Consider the following 17,115-nt stretch of genomic DNA (forward strand, 5'->3'; position numbering starts at 1 on the left):
ATTAATGTTTTATTAAAATTTACTTTTGTACAAAGCTGATATAGATGCAGAGGAAACAGGAGTAAAGAAAAAACGTTACAAATAAAATATATGTTTTTAAATATACTGTAATTTATGTCACTTTGTTTCCATCCGAACATTGACTGATTCTAAGTGTAATTGGCAACAAAAATCTTAAGTATGCAGACTTGCCACTCTTTAATTTAATGGAAGGCTCCACTGTGACAAGATTGTTTTTATTCCTGGGTAATAAAAAACTGTGGAAATGTTCAATAGCTTTTTTGTTGGCTGATTTTCAAAAAGAGCCAACCCTGAGAAATACCCACTGGAATAATAGGTGTGGCAAAATGCAGTTTCCATCTACTCATAATGAGTGATCATGAGTCATTTAACATCAGATTATGGTCTGCAGTTGTGTACATACATTTCGTAAAAATAAAAAAAGTCAAATATTTATAGTTAAAGATTAATAGTTACTATCAAGATCCTCAAGATTAATAGTTACTATGTTTCTTTCATAGCATATAACAGCAGCATTCACTTGAACATGCTCAGTTCATGGTTCGGACAAGGTCCCTGACTAACCTCCGCCCACACCTAACATAATAGCTTTTGATTGGCTTTCCAGAACTTCATCTCTAAGATGCACCCAATGAACTCTTTACAGGAAGTTAGTTTAATGATTTATAATAATGCTTTTCAGTGGTATGGATTGGATCGATGAAATATATTATACTCCTTTTTATTCTTGCTAAAACAGTTTAAATCGGGGGTTTACTACAGGAGGTTTACGCTTTACTGTAAAATATTCACTGGCGATACAGGAAGGTCAGGGTTTTTTCCATGTCGTGTTTGCAGTTTCACATGGTTGCGCATCGCTCCGAGGCTTTGATTGGTTGAGTGCTGAGATGGGGAGGTTGGAACATCATTCATTAGGGACTGAGATGAGAGAGGAGGGTCTTTTTGACAGTACTCTTTACAGAGCTTAACAACCTGTTCGATCAGAGCTCACGGTGCTGTCTTTAGCTGCTACCTTTATTATTTGTCTCAAATGGCTGCATACAAGCTGGTTCTCATTCGCCATGGCGAGAGCTGCTGGAATCAGGAGAATCGCTTCTGTGGTTGGTTCGACGCGGACCTGAGCGAGACAGGGGCTCAGGAGGCAAAGAAAGGCGGTCAAGCTTTAAAAGGTTTGTATAGTCCTATTTCCCAGCATTATGGTTTGTGAATCAGCGTTGTAAATCTGCTGTCCTTTGTATATCGGCAGATTAGCTCTAGTTTAGTTTTTGAAAACACATGTGCGTTATGTCTTAACTGAGTGTCACTTTGCCCGCGTTGTTTTATTAATGTTTATTTTGACATGTTTGCGTTTTAAATAATGACCGGAAAATTCAAATGACTTTCAGAAGACATGACTGTGCATCCCCAACACAGCCCCGCCTTCGACATGACGCGTGTATGCTCTGAACCAATAAAATGGCGGTTTGCCGTTTACTGACGGGTAGAGGGCGGGGCCTACCTGATGCGAACGTGCACCACGGGACGTGATTTTGTTCACGCGCTGAATTTCCCAATCAGGGATGCATAAAGTGACTTTTTAACACGTTTACCGTTATGCATTTTCTATGAGTGTGTGTGTGTGTTTTTTTTTTCATAACTATAACAAAAATATAATTTACATTTACATTTAGCAGACGCTTTTATCCAAAGCGACTTACAAATGAGGATATTTAATATTAATATTTATTTATTTATTATTCATTTAATATTCAGATTCTTTATATACGTTATTGTAATATTAATATGTGTATCTTAAATTCCATTTTAGGACTATGCTGTATTAAATGTGCATTACATAAAATTTTAATAATAAGTCAAATAAATGACAGTTACAACATATTAAGTTGTATTATGTTGAATTCTGTGTTCCATTTTAAGCCTATACTGTGTCTTTGCAGATGCAGGGTTTGAGTTTGACATTTGTTATACCTCGGTGCTGAAGAGGGCCATCCGGACGTTATGGATTGTTTTGGACAGCATTGATCAGATGTGGCTGCCTGTGCACAGGACCTGGCGCCTGAATGAACGCCATTATGGTGGTCTCACTGGGTTAAACAAGGCTGAGACTGCAGCCAAGCATGGTGAAGCCCAGGTTAAGATTTGGAGGCGCTCCTATGACATCCCTCCACCAAGTATGGATGCAGATCATGACTTTTACAGCATCATCAGCAAGGTAGGGTCTTCAACATCTTTTATTCATTATGGTAATTTAAATCCTTAATTTGTTGCATTCAAATGCATATTTTGGATGTATTGTCTTCAAAATTAGTCACCCCCCCCCCCCACACTTCTCAGATTCTATACTCAAAATATATATGAAATTACTCATAAGTGTTTAAATGCACATGGTGAGGATGTACTTAGTTTTTAGCTTTCTGAATGGATGATATTGCGTAATGACAGCATGCCTATCAACTTTTTTTTATCTCCTTTCTTGCATCCTGTACCATGAAAATCATACAGTTCATACACCATTTTAACATGCATTATACAATCATACCAAATTTGTTGCAGCGTGTTGATGTTGCACATTGAAATTGACGTCCTAGTAGTTAATCAGTGCAAAGACTCAGAAAACAAAGTTCAAACCTTATTTGTATAGGAAACCGCTTACAAATGTTGATAACGTTCAAGCACTCTGGTGTTCCTTTGACCTAGAACAAACTAAAAAGTCAAGAATTTCTATTAGCTTAAAAGAGCAGAACTATTACATGATGATGATGATATGTTTATAGAACATTTGAGTAATGCACCAATGTTGTTTGTGGGATGTCTTGTCTTTCTATAGGACAGGCGTTATGCTGATTTGACCGAGGACCAGCTGCCTTCTTGTGAGAGTCTGAAGGACACTATTGCACGGGCGCTACCCTTCTGGAATGAGGAGATTGTGCCTCAAATCAAGGAGGGAAAGAGAGTGTTGATTGCTGCTCATGGAAACAGTTTGAGAGGCATCGTGAAGCACTTAGAAGGTAATTATCCCACAGTATTATTTCAATCCCTCGTTCAAGGTTCCCACCATCATTGAAATCCTTCAAAGATGATTTCCATATCTGGAAAAGTCATGGAAATTAATAGAATCTTTAATAAAGATATGTTACCTGAAATAAAATAAAAATAAGGTATAAAAACTTTTTTTAAGCTATCTATCTACCAAGGCATTTCTAATTTTCATTTAATTAAACTTGACGTACTAAAGTAAATACAAATAAAACTGAATAAATGAATAAAAAAACTAATAAAAATGCCAAAGACATAAAAATGAGTCAAACTTTAAAATGAAACTGTATAATATAAAAATAAAAATGACTTGTGGGGTCACCACAGATAAATTGAATTTCTTCCATAGTCTCAGTTTGTTTCTTCACACTTACAGGTATGTCTGAGGAGGCCATTATGGAGCTGAATCTGCCCACAGGCATCCCTATTCTTTATGAGCTGGACAAGAACCTGAAGCCCATTAAGCCCATGCAGTTCCTCGGAGATGAGGAAACTGTTCGCAAAGCCATGGAGGCTGTGGCAGCACAGGGCAAAGCCAAGAAATAGAGTGTATACTCTATAATTATAAATCAGCACTGATCTACTTTAAACAAGACTCCCATATTTAACATCAATGAGACAGGGCTCTATAGAAAAGGTATATACAAGTTAAAAAGTATAGGACCTATATGTAACCAGTTTGAAATGTTAGAATTTTGAAGTGGTTGCGAGTATTTATTACTTAAACCGTTTACAAGGACCACACATTTTTGTTTGGATTTGTCTTTATGTAATTCATTCCATAATTTACTTTGTATCCACTTTATATTTGGTCAAGTGTTGTCAATGTGGCATCTTCAAGTACATTTCTTTTCACATTAAACCAGTGTTGAGACTGTTGGCCTGTGTGATTCTGCTTCATAAATTCTAGAGATGGATGCTGGTAAACTTGTGTCCGTTCTTGTTTATTTGATGATGGTTTTGCAGTGCTTTATTGCAGATGGACACAGACTTCAACAAATCTTCAGAGTGTTTCACCAAACTCGAGTTTCAGTGATGGTGCTCTTGCTGTTTTAACATTAGTTATTTACACTAAGCATAATTTAGAATTTCATAACCATCCATTTTTCCTAAAAAGAATTAGCATGTTAACTTGCACCATAATTCCATAGGCACATTACTCAATAGCATACATCAAAACAATTTGAAAGTCACTTTTTGAATGTCAATGATACAACATGTCTCTTAAGACCTTGTTCAACATCCTTCAAATATCTGATCTGAAAGACATTATTCTTCTCCACAAACTTCTCAAACAGATGAAGGCCACCTCCTACTCCAAAATAGTGAGATTTGGTTGCCAAATAAACCATACCATTTTCATCAAGCAGGTCACAAAACACATTATGAAGTGAAGAATAGTAGTCGGTGTTATATATGGTTTCTGATGTGAAGATAATGTCAAATTTCGGTGAAGGGGTTTTATTGTGCATAAGTGTGAGAAAAGAGTTCCAGTCGCCTGAGAAGAAACCACAACGACCTAGTAATTTCTCGGTTGCATTCAGGGCTTTTCGCTTACACGGTGGGCTGCTATTTTTCTCTTCATTTTCATCATCATCTTCACAATTGAGAAAAACATTTGGTAGCGTTAACTGCTCTATCACAGTGCTGTTATAATCCTGGAAATCAACTCTGCTGGCTCCTCTCTTCAATGCAAGTATGCCAAGAAGACCAGCTCCACAGCCTAAGTCTAACACTCTTTTCCCAGCGAAGGTTTCTCCTTCATCATCAATGTACTCAAGTAGATCGTAAGTGCATTCCCATATCTTAAACCCACCCTCATAGATTCCAGAGATGAGGTCTGAGTTTTGAGTCAATGTTTTGGCCAGTATCTCCTCACTGTCCTCTTGCTCAGGAGCAGTCTTCTCAAACACTGATTCATTGAGACAGAGCAGGGGAGGCAGGGCACCTATGGTGATGGTTTCAGGCACCCAGTTCTCAATTTGGGACAGAGGATCCAACAAAGATTGGTGCTCCACAGCATCCTTTATCTTATTTGGGACGGTTGCACTGACTTCCTATGGAAAAAATATGTGCAATTGTGCATTATGATCTTGAAAGATCCCATCACAACATGGAAAGTAGCCCTACATATTGATGATTTAAGCTTTCACATTAACTGTTGAAATGGAATATCGTCTAGTCCTAGAATTTAAAGTGTGCTGTACATTTCAAGCATAATTTTATATTTTACAGTCAGCTGTCTTGTAGCACTTGCCAATATATAGCCGGTTTTAACAAGCTAATAATAAATTCCCTTACCGAGCAATTAAGATTCACTTCTTTTGCTTTGTCTTCTTTGTTTTCTTTATCGTTTGTTTCGTCTGTATGTAAAGGAATATCGAAGTTGAAACTGAATGCCATCTCTTATACTATTTCGGCGATAGCACGTGTGAACATCTGCTGCCAACGTTTTATACTATCGTTATCCGAGTCCTTAACGAATTGTTCTTTTGAGTCGAATCTTTTCAATGCATTGGTTGAACAGAACACTTATTTAAACAGCATTTTCAGCCAAGAGGTGTAAATTATTTTAGCAATGTAAATGCAAAGTATAATTGCTTAAATAAGTTAATGGTTGTTTTGACTTAGATTTTATGGACTGGTTATTCATGACATTTATATATAAAACGTTATTAAAAAAAAGAATACGTAAACACGTAATATGCCTTTATTTGGTTCGCTTTAGACAAGATTTTAGCTAAGCCGCATCTCTGATTTTAGAGCCCATGCATGCAGCAATTACGTTCGTACTTAAAAGAATCACTGAATTGTTTTTTTTTTTTGAGCCATTCCTTTGAACGGAAGTGTTCGAATGAACCGATTCGCGAAAATTACTTGGACACGCTTGGACATGAACCAAACTGCAATTCCCACAATTCCCTGATGCAGTTTGTCTTAAATGTTATAAAAATCGAACAGAAATGCGATTAATTCATTAAATACCACACAATATAACGTAATTTTGATTATGAATAATATAAAAATATACATATAAAAATATTCCCGGATAATGTTTTCGCTTTCCACGCCTTAAACCACAATTCCCAAAATTCCCAGCGTGACAGCTGAGCTCACATCCCTGAGCGTCAGGCAGACAGACAACAGATGGAATCAAAGGGATAGAAACTACTGCTTTCAATATTTGTCTCCGTCTTTCTCGAAATATAAATAAAACATTCAACAGTATCATGAGTTGATTTAATCGCAGTTTTAGGAGGAGATCTTGGGCAGGTAAGACAACCGATTGTACAAATTTCTGCCATGCTATGCTCTTTGATGTTTAGCTCTTGCTGTTTGATTCAGTCAGGTCGAGATACTCAACATCACTGTTATGCCTTGTTTCATCACTGATCCGCGGTATACAGAGAAATATACGTATATTTATGTATCTATATACGAGTGTGCATTGGACAGATGATAGATAAATGAAATACAGACAGACAAACAGATAGATAATATATTTATATATATGTAACGTAACTATATACTGTAGATATTTCATTTTGACACTGTGATGTACTAACTTAACAAAATCTATGAGTGTATTTCTCTCAATGATAACATGGGGGGGGGGGGGGGGATATGATGTTGACCATTTTTACACAAATCTTACAGTATCTACTGTCCAATATAACTCTTTCTGCTTATGTCTGTCACAATTACAATGTTATATCATATGGGTGGTGATGTTCCCTCCACATTCACTGGTGTGACCGGAATGTAGACTGTCCAGATCCGTCGCTCACATGTCTTAATATTACAACGTCTGGGCATCCGGTGCTAACATTAACATTTTTTAAATTCTTACCGGAAGACACACCTATATGATTAATAAATGTATTATCTTGAAACTGGCTTGCCACTGATTTTGTGTTTTGCTTTATGTTTTTAAATAAATAAATAAAGTTTCTCTTCATCATCCCAGATCTTTGTTTATGCATATTTTAAATCGAAATTCACATCCAGCACCTCTTTTAGGGATGGCTTGAAACACTTCTACTAAGATTAATGGTTTGATTGCAACTACAAATCCACGGAAAGACGCATTAGTCACTAGCCTAACCCTCCCTGAGTTTTATTTCTAAACCTAAGTAAACTTAAAAGGGCGGGGTGTTGTAGGTGCATTGTTATCAGGGCAATCATGTAAAGTGTGCTGCTTTCTAAAGACTGAACAAAAGAGGTCATCAACCTTTTGTATATTTATATTATGTTGGATAATTCGGGGGTATCAGAAAACTAAACCATGCTTGCATTATTGGTTTATATCAATCCACACCATCTGCTTAGAAGGATACTTGGTTACTCTAATTGTCTTACAGGTTCAGCATGAGGGCAACTGTCAGTGAGCAAATTGCAGGCCTTATGCAGAGGAACTTGCTTGTGCCGATATTCAGGATGTTCGAACAGGTTATTAAAAGATACATTTCTGTCTTTACAGGTGCTGAACATGCGTCCCTGCACTACTGTCATGCACCTGCTGCTGCGATGCATGCGCGGATGTGGCAGACACAGTCGCAATCGCATGCCCAGAATACTGAGGCAGCTTGTGAGCTACATCAAACTGATCTTCAAATCCCTTTATTTTAACTCACTCACTAACTCTGAAGTGGTACTGGACTGCATCCTTGAACCAGTGTTTTGGACAGTGGAGGTCGTCACACGATGGTTTGGAATGGTAAATCTCATAATTACCATCATGTTGTTTTTTGCAATGACTATTTGTTTCTCTTACACCCTGCGCTTTTTTCTGTTCTCTTAAGGTTTTTGTGTTTTTGGTAGTAGCTCTTACCAGTTCTGTGGTTTTCATCGCATATGTCTGCCTTCTACCATTGGTCCTCCAAACGTACTCTACTGGCTGGATGATGTGGCACATTTGTTACGGGAATTGGATCTTGGTCATGATAGTCTTCCATTACTACAAAGCCACAAACACTCCTCCTGGATACCCTCCAAAGGTTTGGCTCCCTTAGACATGCCACCATCCAGTAGCTGAACTGAAGTGTGTTTTTAATGTCATACATAACATGTCAGTTCCTCTTTCTTTCTTCACATTGGTTTTCAGATGAAAAACGAGGTCCCGTTTGTGTCGTTCTGTAAAAAGTGCGTCATTCCTAAACCAGCACGAAGTCATCACTGTGGCATCTGTAAAACGTAAGAGACACATAGTTTCCTCTGTCCCAGGAGGCTTATCAAATCTGACTGGTGACTCAGTGTCAGCTGCACTGAATTATATTATTGTAAGAAACTTACATGAATCAACATCCCTGTGTCTTTCTCTACAGATGTATTCTAAAAATGGATCATCATTGCCGTATCCTTTTTAAATCACCATTCTATTTGTAAAAAGTGCACCCATTTGATCTTATTTTACTCTAAAATTCTTATATGCTGGCTGCTTTTTGTCATACATTCAATTTAAAGGAATAGTTCATCCTAAAATTACAATTCTGTCATCAATTATTCAGATTCATGTTATTGCAAACTATTCACAAGTTGTATTGCATTCACTCATTATAATAGCTTGGAAAAGACTGACGAGAACAGTTTTCAGAATAGAATTCAACAGTTTATCTTTGTGATAATTTACAAAGCTTTAAAGACAACCTACTGTGTGCTACAAGGTTGTTTACTTTTGTTCTTTTTTTGTACTTTTGTTGAATCCATCAGCTCAGATTATTTGAACATGTATATTTTTAAATAATCATGTTTACTAACATTATCCACTGCTTTTTGTTATGATTGACATTTTAAATTCTTCATGATATTGTAGATATTTCCCTTATTAAAACCGTTAAAAGTATAGTTTACCCAAAAAATTCCTCTCTTCTGTTGAACATAAAAAAGAATGGGGAAAAACTACTATGGAGGTCAATGGGGATAATACTGTTTGGTCAGCCACATTTCTCAAAATATATTTTTTTATGTTTTAACAGAAGTATTTCCTTAAGCACCATTGTATTTTAGTCCAGTTTTCAAATACTCTTTTGCTACAAATCTAAATGTGTAATATTATAAATCGCCTTGTAGCTAGTTGGATTTGTTAATGGCTTAACAAAAACTTTATAAAAAATCCTTGTTGGAAAAGTACTGAAAAGGCAGCTGAAACGTTTGACAGGCAGTGTTGCTTTGAGTTTCCCTTTTGCGTTCTACCGGGGAACAAAAGTAGTAAAGGTTTAGAATGACTCAAATGCGAGTAAGTAACAGTCCGATTGAATTTAGATGGAATTGAAATTAAATTTGGGGAATTATTCCTTTAACAGCCCAGATGCATTTAATATTTTTTCACTTCTGTGTAGTTAAGTCCTTAATTATTTATATTCAGCTTGGCTTAACAACTGTGTTGGCCATTACAATCATCGTTACTTCTTCTCCTTTTGTCTCTTTTTGACTCTGGGCTGCATGTATTGCAGCATCAGCGGTCGCGATCTGTTTATCGATGCATACAATTCCATAGATGTAAGGCTTTGTTTTTTATATATATATATTTGTTGTTTTGTCTTTGCTCTTTTCCATTAAGTATAACTCTGTTTTTGTGTCATAACATTTTAAAGCTTGAAAAACACCTCAGTGGGCGTTGTTTTTTCCCTTTTTTCTTATTCTAATGAATAAGGTAGATAGCGTTTAACTCCTCTCTTTCTGAATGGTTGTGTCTCTCCTTTTCTCTATCTGTTCTCAAAGTCTGGTGTAGCGGGCATGTCTTAACTGCCAGCTGTCTCTCTGCTATTCCATAGCAATTCAGACACTTGGAAGTGGAGAAACAGGGTGTCCCGGTGACAGGGATTGGGTTGCTCATCGGCATTGTCCCATCAGAAGGCGTGGCTGGGAAGGGAGTACAGGTGGCTCAAGTCGTTTTTCCTGTTGTTGATTTGGTTTTAGAGCTGTCATTTTTGTTTTCTGTATCACGGTTCATTATTTAACACTTAAACAAACAGCATGCTATGAAATCCAACAAATGATTTCTGACCTTCCCTATCTCAATGCTAACAGTGCATATTTAAATGAGTATTACTTACTGACTCTGCTTTTGTCACAATTGGATGAGGGGGATTTACTGGTGAACTTTAGACTCTTTAAGCTCTGCTTGGTACGATCTGGTGCGTTAAAATTTCCATTTGGAGCAATGAATCAGAAACATTGCACACGTAGTGATTTCTGAAGGATAAAATTATCTTCAAGTATATTGCTATATTTTATGAAGGTAAATAATGTTTATTATCATGCATTATATTTTGAATATAATGGGGAAGTTGTGGCCTAATGGTTAGAAACAGGCCGGTAAGGATTGTAGGTGGAGGTGGGGGTGGGTGGGGTGAATGTACAGCACTCTCTCCACCCTCAATACCACGACTGAGGTGCCCTTGAGCAAGGCACCGAACCCCCAAATGCTCCCTGGGAGCCGCAGCATAAATGGCTGCCCAATGCTCCGGGTGTGTGTGTGTGTTCACTGCTGTGTATGTGTACTTTGAATGGGTTAAATGCAGAGCATGAATTACAAGTATGGGTCACCATATTTGGCTGTATGTCATATCACTTTCACTGTCACTTTAACTGAATAATATAAAATATTCTTTGCTTTTCTGATGCTTCAATGGACAAAGGAAATTTCGCAACCTCCATACACCTACAAAGATAGGATGTTTCACAAGAGTGTAATCTACATGTGGGTCCTTACAAGGTAGTCTATTCTTTCACTGAGGCCCTAATACTGGTTTTACTATTTGCATAGACTCACATCTTTTGTTATGCTTGCTGTTTTTTTCCATCAGCACGGTGTCAGTCGCTCTAGGATCTCTCACACTGTGGCATGCTTTACTTATCACCCGTGGAGAAACCAGCATTGAACGCCATATTAACAACAAAGAGGCCAAACGTTTGGCAAAACGTGGAAAGGTAAGTTGTTGGTAACTTTTATAACTGATTGGAATTTATTTTCTTCTTATTGTTTGATCTCTGGTAACCATGTCAAAAGTAGAATGAATTTTATAATTAATTTATAATTATTAATTAATAAATCTTTGATTTAACCTTTTCTCTCTTTTTAAAGGTCTATCGTAATCCTTTTAGTTATGGCAAACTAAACAACTGGAAGGTGTTCTTTGGTGTAGAAAAGAGAAGGTAAAATTACACATTTTACATGCTCTTAGTCAAAGTCTGCAGTCTGTAAGCTGTGATTTTAATGTTAATTATTATAATCATCTTCACAGTCATTGGCTGACTCGTGTTCTCCTGCCCTCTGGACACACCCCTTATGGTGACGGACTGACATGGGACATTTACCCTCTTAAAAAAAACATGATGCCAGTTTAAGACATTAAAGACCTGATTGTCTTAGTTGGCGGTGGCCAACACACTCCTCAGGGTGAGCCTCATGCGCCTGTGAGCCTGAGCCAAGGCTGAATGCTCGACCAGAGCCCTGGGAACACAGGAGTCTGCAGAGCCCAGATTTAGACAGCGATCTCACTGGATGACCTTTGCTCTTTCTTGCCAAACGAAAGGGCTGCCCTCCAAAAATACCATGAATATTTTGGATGTTTTTATCAATATTTTATAATGAAATCATGACAGTTGTCTGTGCGATCTATGGAAGATACTATGCTAATAGGGAGAGTTCACCCGAAAATGAAAAAACCGTCACCATTTATTCACCCTCCAGCCATGTGGGGCTTAATGTTTGATAATGTAAATATGATTTTAACTCATTATTTATATCACTTACAGTATCATTATTTAAATGCACTGAAATCCAATACTTCATTTCCAAAGTCAACCACATCTGAAGAAACTTCATTTTATTATATTATAACTAGAATTTTATTAAATGCTAAATAAACAGCATTTCTTGTTTCATCATCTTACCGTTTGGATGTTTGTTAACATCTATAAATACCATCCTTTCACCATTTCATATTCTTTTTCTTTTTTTCTTTCTTTCTTTCCTCCCGGTCAGTGGTGATTAATAGCAAATAACTACAGTTTTATTGTTGTAAAAGTAACCGGAGTAACGTTTGGGAAAATATATATGAATGTGCCATATGCACTGCTGTATTTCTGCTGTTTTTCCATGCAGCGCTTGTTCAGGATAATGTGCAAGAGCTCCCTCTAGTCGCAGATTTCACTAGTTCATCGGTTTCATTGTTTAGAGCTCAACACTGATTAATTCTTCTTTAGGGATTTTAGTGTGGACAACATACGCAATTATATGTGTGTTAAACTCCGAGGATAATTTAATATCAAGTTTATATTTCTATTAACTGTCTATTGACTGTATTCGTGTGATGACTTTGTCTTCCTGAAAGGTTACTGATCAGCTTAGGTCTTTTAGACGAATGTCGACTCAGCGGAATACAACGGGCTTGTGTCTGCCCTCGGACAGCAACATATCTGATTACCTAAAATAATATTCAACTAGACAAAATCTTTCTTATGCAAAAACAAAATACAATTTATTAACGTCATTGACTAGGACTTCTGACATTTTGGATCCTGTAGAAATGCATTTATTCGGGCATCCAGGCGTCTGAAGCTTGGTCCTGATGTGAGTTTGAGTGATGGGAAGTTGTTTTGGAGTGATACGTCAAAGGTCTCACCTGACCTCCAGGAATGCATCCAGATACAGCACCAAAGGAAGAGGTAAGGCTTCATCTGTGAGGAATCCTGTTTGGAAATAGTGTGAATGCGTTTGCTGTGGTGTTCCTTGAACGAGGAAACTTATTTGTCCTACTCTGTGAAATTATCATTTTTATTTTTTATATTTCTGATATTTTTCAGAATTTATCACTGTAAAATGGCAAGATCTGAGCAACTTTTCTATTATAATAGTTTTATTTAAATGCCATGAACTCCTAAATATGACCTTGTGCATGAGACCCCCATACAAAATTTTAAAAAGAAATCCATATAATTTTCTTTATTATAAATTAATATTAATGTGTCTTAATTATTATTTGGAACATGTAAATATTTTTTTAGCACTGTACTATTTGATATTTATTTACTAATTTATTTATTTTAAAGTTATATTTATTTGTTTTAATATTATTTTAATTGATTTATCTAAACTTTTCTATGCACTCCCTTGGGGGTCCCTGGACCCCATTTTGAAAACCTATGCCTTAGATCACCAAAATCATCTTAAGCACCTCTAGGCACCATTTCTCACTGGACATATAGGGTCAATTTTCTTTGTTGTACAAGGGCAGATCTTACACTATTGAGCCCATAAGTCCCTGCAGTAACTCTAAAGAATGTTATTGATTTCTTAAGCAAACCAACATAAAGAGAGTCTCCTTGAATTTTCCTTGAATTACTTAATTTTGATGGCACAACACAAAGAAGATTAACCTATTGGATATTATATAAACTTATATGCTTAAATGCTAACATGTTCTTTCTTTACCTAGAAATCCATTAGGATTGGGACATTTTAGATTAGATGTATTTGTGGAATTGCTTGGATGCACCTGCTCTAGACAATCCTGGGATTTACAGTTTATTTTTGACTATCCGTCCTGGTCTAAAATAGAGTTGACTTGATTAGGTTTGTTGTAACTCATACATCTAAACCCAAGCCAGGGATTGTAAAAGCAAGGTCTGTTTCATGCTGCTAAAGGATATCTTGGTGATCTGCTTAGATATGTATTAGTTCAGTTGTTATTTTTAGATTCAGAAAACTGGTGATGGGCGTGCACATTTAGCAAGAAACTGGTTTAAGATACTAGTGGTGTGTCATGAGTTTTGCTATGACAGGACAACTTGTAGCACTGCGCAGTTGGAGTTGATTGTCTCTCAAAACCCTCCATGAAGTCATAGGAGCGACTGTAACTTTTCACTGGTTAGAGGAATAACTGGCTGCTCAGACCATGGGAGTTGCAAACTCAAGAGACTATCGACCAACAATAACTGTTGTGCTGAAAAGTAAGTATTGTACAGCGCATAATTACTAGCAGTGTATGTTTAGAGATACTACAACTGCTGAGGTTGTTGTCAGTAGCCTACTTATTTGTTAGTATAAGATCCTAAATCTAAAGAAAGGTTTGGAAGGTTTTTGGTCATGCTAGCAGATACAGTTTTGTTCATACCTGTTCTGTCATATCAAAGTTTCCTGCCTTTGGAAGCCAAATTAAATTAGCATTTTGATCTCCTGTATTTAGAAATGAAAAAGGAAGTCCGCAAGATGTTAGTTTAGTTTGATGCACGGTCAGTTTGATCTGTGTGTTCGTGAAATTACAGTATTAGGCTACTTTAAATGTGTGTTAAACATGCTGGTTTATCACAGTGCATCATGGACTTTATAAGTCTTTGTTTATCAGAATAATGCATAATAACAAGGAACAATTTAGCTAAATGGTTTGATACTAGTTCGTTTTTTCAAATTTTAATTTAAAAAATGCTGAATGGTGGAGTGTGTTTGCTTTGTGGTGTTCTACTCTTGTAAACTCTCATCTGACTAGGAGTGATGCATGATGGGAAAGAAGCCACTAAATCCTGTTTTGCATCACCGGATTAAGTCTTTAATCTCAGACACTATAAATAATTTGTTTTGCTTTTCCAGTGCGTCGCAGTGACTGCTGCTTTGACTCGAAAGCAGGTTTATTACAATAGTGATGAAAATTCTCAAGATCGCTAACAATGTTTCTTTTGAAATCTGTGCGTTGCTTCTGTCACGTTTTGTTTGTATACGAATGATTTGGCCACTTATGGTCTGAGCCAATAGCCTTCAAAGGGATTTCCCTTTGGCCTACTGTACTTGAGCTCTTCGTCTTTAGTCGACATTCAGCTGGGCTGGCTTGACTGTTGGGATTTACGGTTGTGGATTAGATGCTGATTTTTACATTTGATCCATATAGCTTAATTTGTTTAAAGGAAAGGTAGTTTTAAACCACCATTCATGTGCTTGGAAATATTTGCTACATGTCTTAAGAGAAGCTTCTACTGTAGAAAATCAGATTCTTGGAAAGGTACAATGAATCTCATTTGGGCAAAATCTGTGATGTCACATGCACTTTGTAAGATGTATTTGCTGTCCTTGTTCTTTAATAAGAAATCAGAACCATATTTCCAAAACACTACTTAATGCATATCTAAATAATCAGAAGATTGTTCAGGTGACATTTCTACATTTATGTCTTTTTCTCCTGAAAGGACGCAATGAGCCCCTGAAGAAAGATAAGCCCAAGTGGAAAAGTGAATATCCTATGACAGAGGGCCAGCTGCGCAGTAAAAGAGATGAATTCTGGGACACGGCCCCAGCTTTTGATGGTCGTAAAGAGATCTGGGATGCACTGAAAGCTGCAGCTGTCGCGATTGACTGTAACGACCATGAACTGGCGCAGGCTATTGTAGATGGAGCCAGCATCACACTGCCTCATGGTAAAGATTTAAACAGCATTTCAATATACAGATCTATTGAAAATACTTCATATTGTATTTTGCAAATGTAATCCAACTTTTTTTTGTTAACAATATTTATAATTATCATTCTGTTGGTTTTAATGGAATTATTAATGCAATAATTATTCAGGAAATGGCATTACATTGAGCAAGAGTGAGTGTAAAAACATTTTTAATGTTAAAATATTTTTACCCACAAGTGCTGTTTATCAAAGACTCCTGATTTTTATTTTTATTTTGGTTTCCACAAAAATATTAGTCATTTTTATCATTGATAATAATAAGAGAAGTTACTTGAGCATCAAATTGGCATAATCAAATGATTTTTGAAGGATGTGACACTGAGGACTGGAGTAATGGCTGACGAAAATTCAGCTTTGTCATCACAGAAAACAAAACGACATTTTTAAATATTTTAAAATAGAAAACAGTTCAATTAAATCACAATAATATTTACAATATTACTGTTATGACATTTTTTATAATAAAAAAACAGCCTTGCCAACCCCAAACATTTAGACAGTAGTATGCATATAAATATACATATGTACATACTAAATATACACATTTGGTTTAATGACAACAGCATTTGAGCTTGTGCTTTTTCAGGGTCTCTTATGGAGTGCTATGATGAACTGGGGAACCGCTATCAGCTCCCTGCATACTGCTTGGCTCCTCCAGTCAACCTGCTGTCTGAGTGCAACGATCATAATGTGTCTGAAAACTCTGAGCCAGAGGAGAAGAAGGAGAAGGAGTTCCAGCTGAAGGTGCGTCTCTCCACCGGAAAAGACCTTCGCCTCAGCGCCACGATGGCCGATTCCATTCGTCAGCTGAAAAAACAGCTTCAAATTCAGGAAGACATTGATACCGCCCACCAGCGCTGGTTTTTCTCTGGAAAGCTACTCACGGATAAAACACGTTTACAAGACACCAAAATCCAGAAGGACTTTATAATACAGGTCAATGTTAGTCAGCCCATTGTTCCCAGCTAAACACACAAATCTTTAAACTGGGACTCAATGAACTCAAACCTATGTTTCCATTATATCATGTCACTGATCCGGTGTGAGTTTCAACACTTGTGCTTTTTAAATATTAAGCACAAACATTTTCTTCCAGAAAGGTCTATTTTCTTGAACTTATGAGAAGCTGAAAAGGTCATATATACATGCATGTGTAAAACATTAATATAGTTACACAGCAATTGGAGAGTATATTCACAAGATTTTGCAAAATAGGTTTCCGTTTACTATATGCTTAACCATCAATAATTGTAGCATACTAATTGTATAATATTTAATTAGATGCCTTGCCTTGGTTTTAATATCCCTACATATGTTGTGTGGATATTCATTTCCATATTCCATGCGGTATCATTTGCCTTGATCCATTCAGTCTGCTGTCCATTACTGAGCAGAACTTTTTTTCAATTTACAGAGCGTATGGATTTTTAAAATCTTATTAGGGGACTAATCATAGACTGGAGACTTTTACGTATCTGTGTTATCTGTAAAAAAAAACAACAACAACAACCTGTGTTCATATGCTTAAGTTGTTTGTATACATTTGTTTGTTGACATGCTTTTATAATGTATTGCAGGACAGACAGGTTAATAATTAAAAAAA

General features: G+C 36.6%; 4 protein-coding genes across 6 annotated transcripts; 3 read left to right on the forward strand and 1 right to left on the reverse strand.

The window, feature by feature from the left end:
• Positions 1–913: 913 nt before the first annotated feature.
• Positions 914–3,936, forward strand: pgam1a (phosphoglycerate mutase 1a). The gene is made up of 4 exons (XM_059566056.1): positions 914–1,190; positions 1,959–2,233; positions 2,849–3,029; positions 3,434–3,936. The coding sequence occupies exons 1-4, from the start codon at positions 1,052–1,054 to the stop codon at positions 3,601–3,603; spliced, it is 765 nt and encodes a 254-aa protein (XP_059422039.1). The 5' UTR covers positions 914–1,051; the 3' UTR covers positions 3,604–3,936.
• A 233-nt stretch (positions 3,937–4,169) lies between these two features.
• mettl18 (methyltransferase 18, RPL3 N3-histidine) lies at positions 4,170–5,495 on the reverse strand. Its single transcript, XM_059566055.1, has 2 exons — positions 5,359–5,495; positions 4,170–5,114 (listed from the first exon to the last, which is right to left on the reverse strand). The coding sequence occupies exons 1-2, from the start codon at positions 5,458–5,460 to the stop codon at positions 4,248–4,250; spliced, it is 969 nt and encodes a 322-aa protein (XP_059422038.1). The 5' UTR covers positions 5,461–5,495; the 3' UTR covers positions 4,170–4,247.
• Positions 5,496–6,017: 522 nt separating this feature from the next.
• On the forward strand, positions 6,018–11,949 carry zdhhc16a (zinc finger DHHC-type palmitoyltransferase 16a). Of its 2 annotated transcripts, XM_059566057.1 has the most exons (11): positions 6,165–6,330; positions 7,538–7,774; positions 7,860–8,054; positions 8,162–8,250; positions 8,382–8,410; positions 9,422–9,555; positions 9,831–9,935; positions 10,698–10,774; positions 10,866–10,989; positions 11,144–11,214; positions 11,304–11,949. In XM_059566057.1, the coding sequence occupies exons 2-11, from the start codon at positions 7,547–7,549 to the stop codon at positions 11,404–11,406; spliced, it is 1,155 nt and encodes a 384-aa protein (XP_059422040.1). In that variant the 5' UTR covers positions 6,165–6,330; positions 7,538–7,546; the 3' UTR covers positions 11,407–11,949. The 2 variants fall into 2 exon arrangements, with proteins under 2 accessions (XP_059422041.1, XP_059422040.1); XM_059566058.1 differs by lacking the exon at positions 9,831–9,935 and having other exon boundaries at positions 6,018–6,330.
• Positions 11,950–12,092: 143 nt separating this feature from the next.
• ubtd1a (ubiquitin domain containing 1a) lies at positions 12,093–16,627 on the forward strand. Of its 2 annotated transcripts, none has more exons than XM_059566059.1 (3): positions 12,093–12,729; positions 15,241–15,468; positions 16,099–16,627. In XM_059566059.1, exons 1-3 carry the CDS (start codon positions 12,648–12,650, stop codon positions 16,479–16,481), a joined length of 693 nt encoding a protein of 230 aa, XP_059422042.1. In that variant the 5' UTR covers positions 12,093–12,647; the 3' UTR covers positions 16,482–16,627. The 2 variants fall into 2 exon arrangements, with proteins under 2 accessions (XP_059422042.1, XP_059422043.1); XM_059566060.1 differs by lacking the exon at positions 12,093–12,729 and adding an exon at positions 13,524–14,013.
• Positions 16,628–17,115: the final 488 nt, after the last annotated feature.

This window comes from Carassius carassius, chromosome 14, assembly GCF_963082965.1.
Source record: "Carassius carassius chromosome 14, fCarCar2.1, whole genome shotgun sequence".
Lineage (NCBI taxonomy): Eukaryota > Metazoa > Chordata > Actinopteri > Cypriniformes > Cyprinidae > Carassius > Carassius carassius.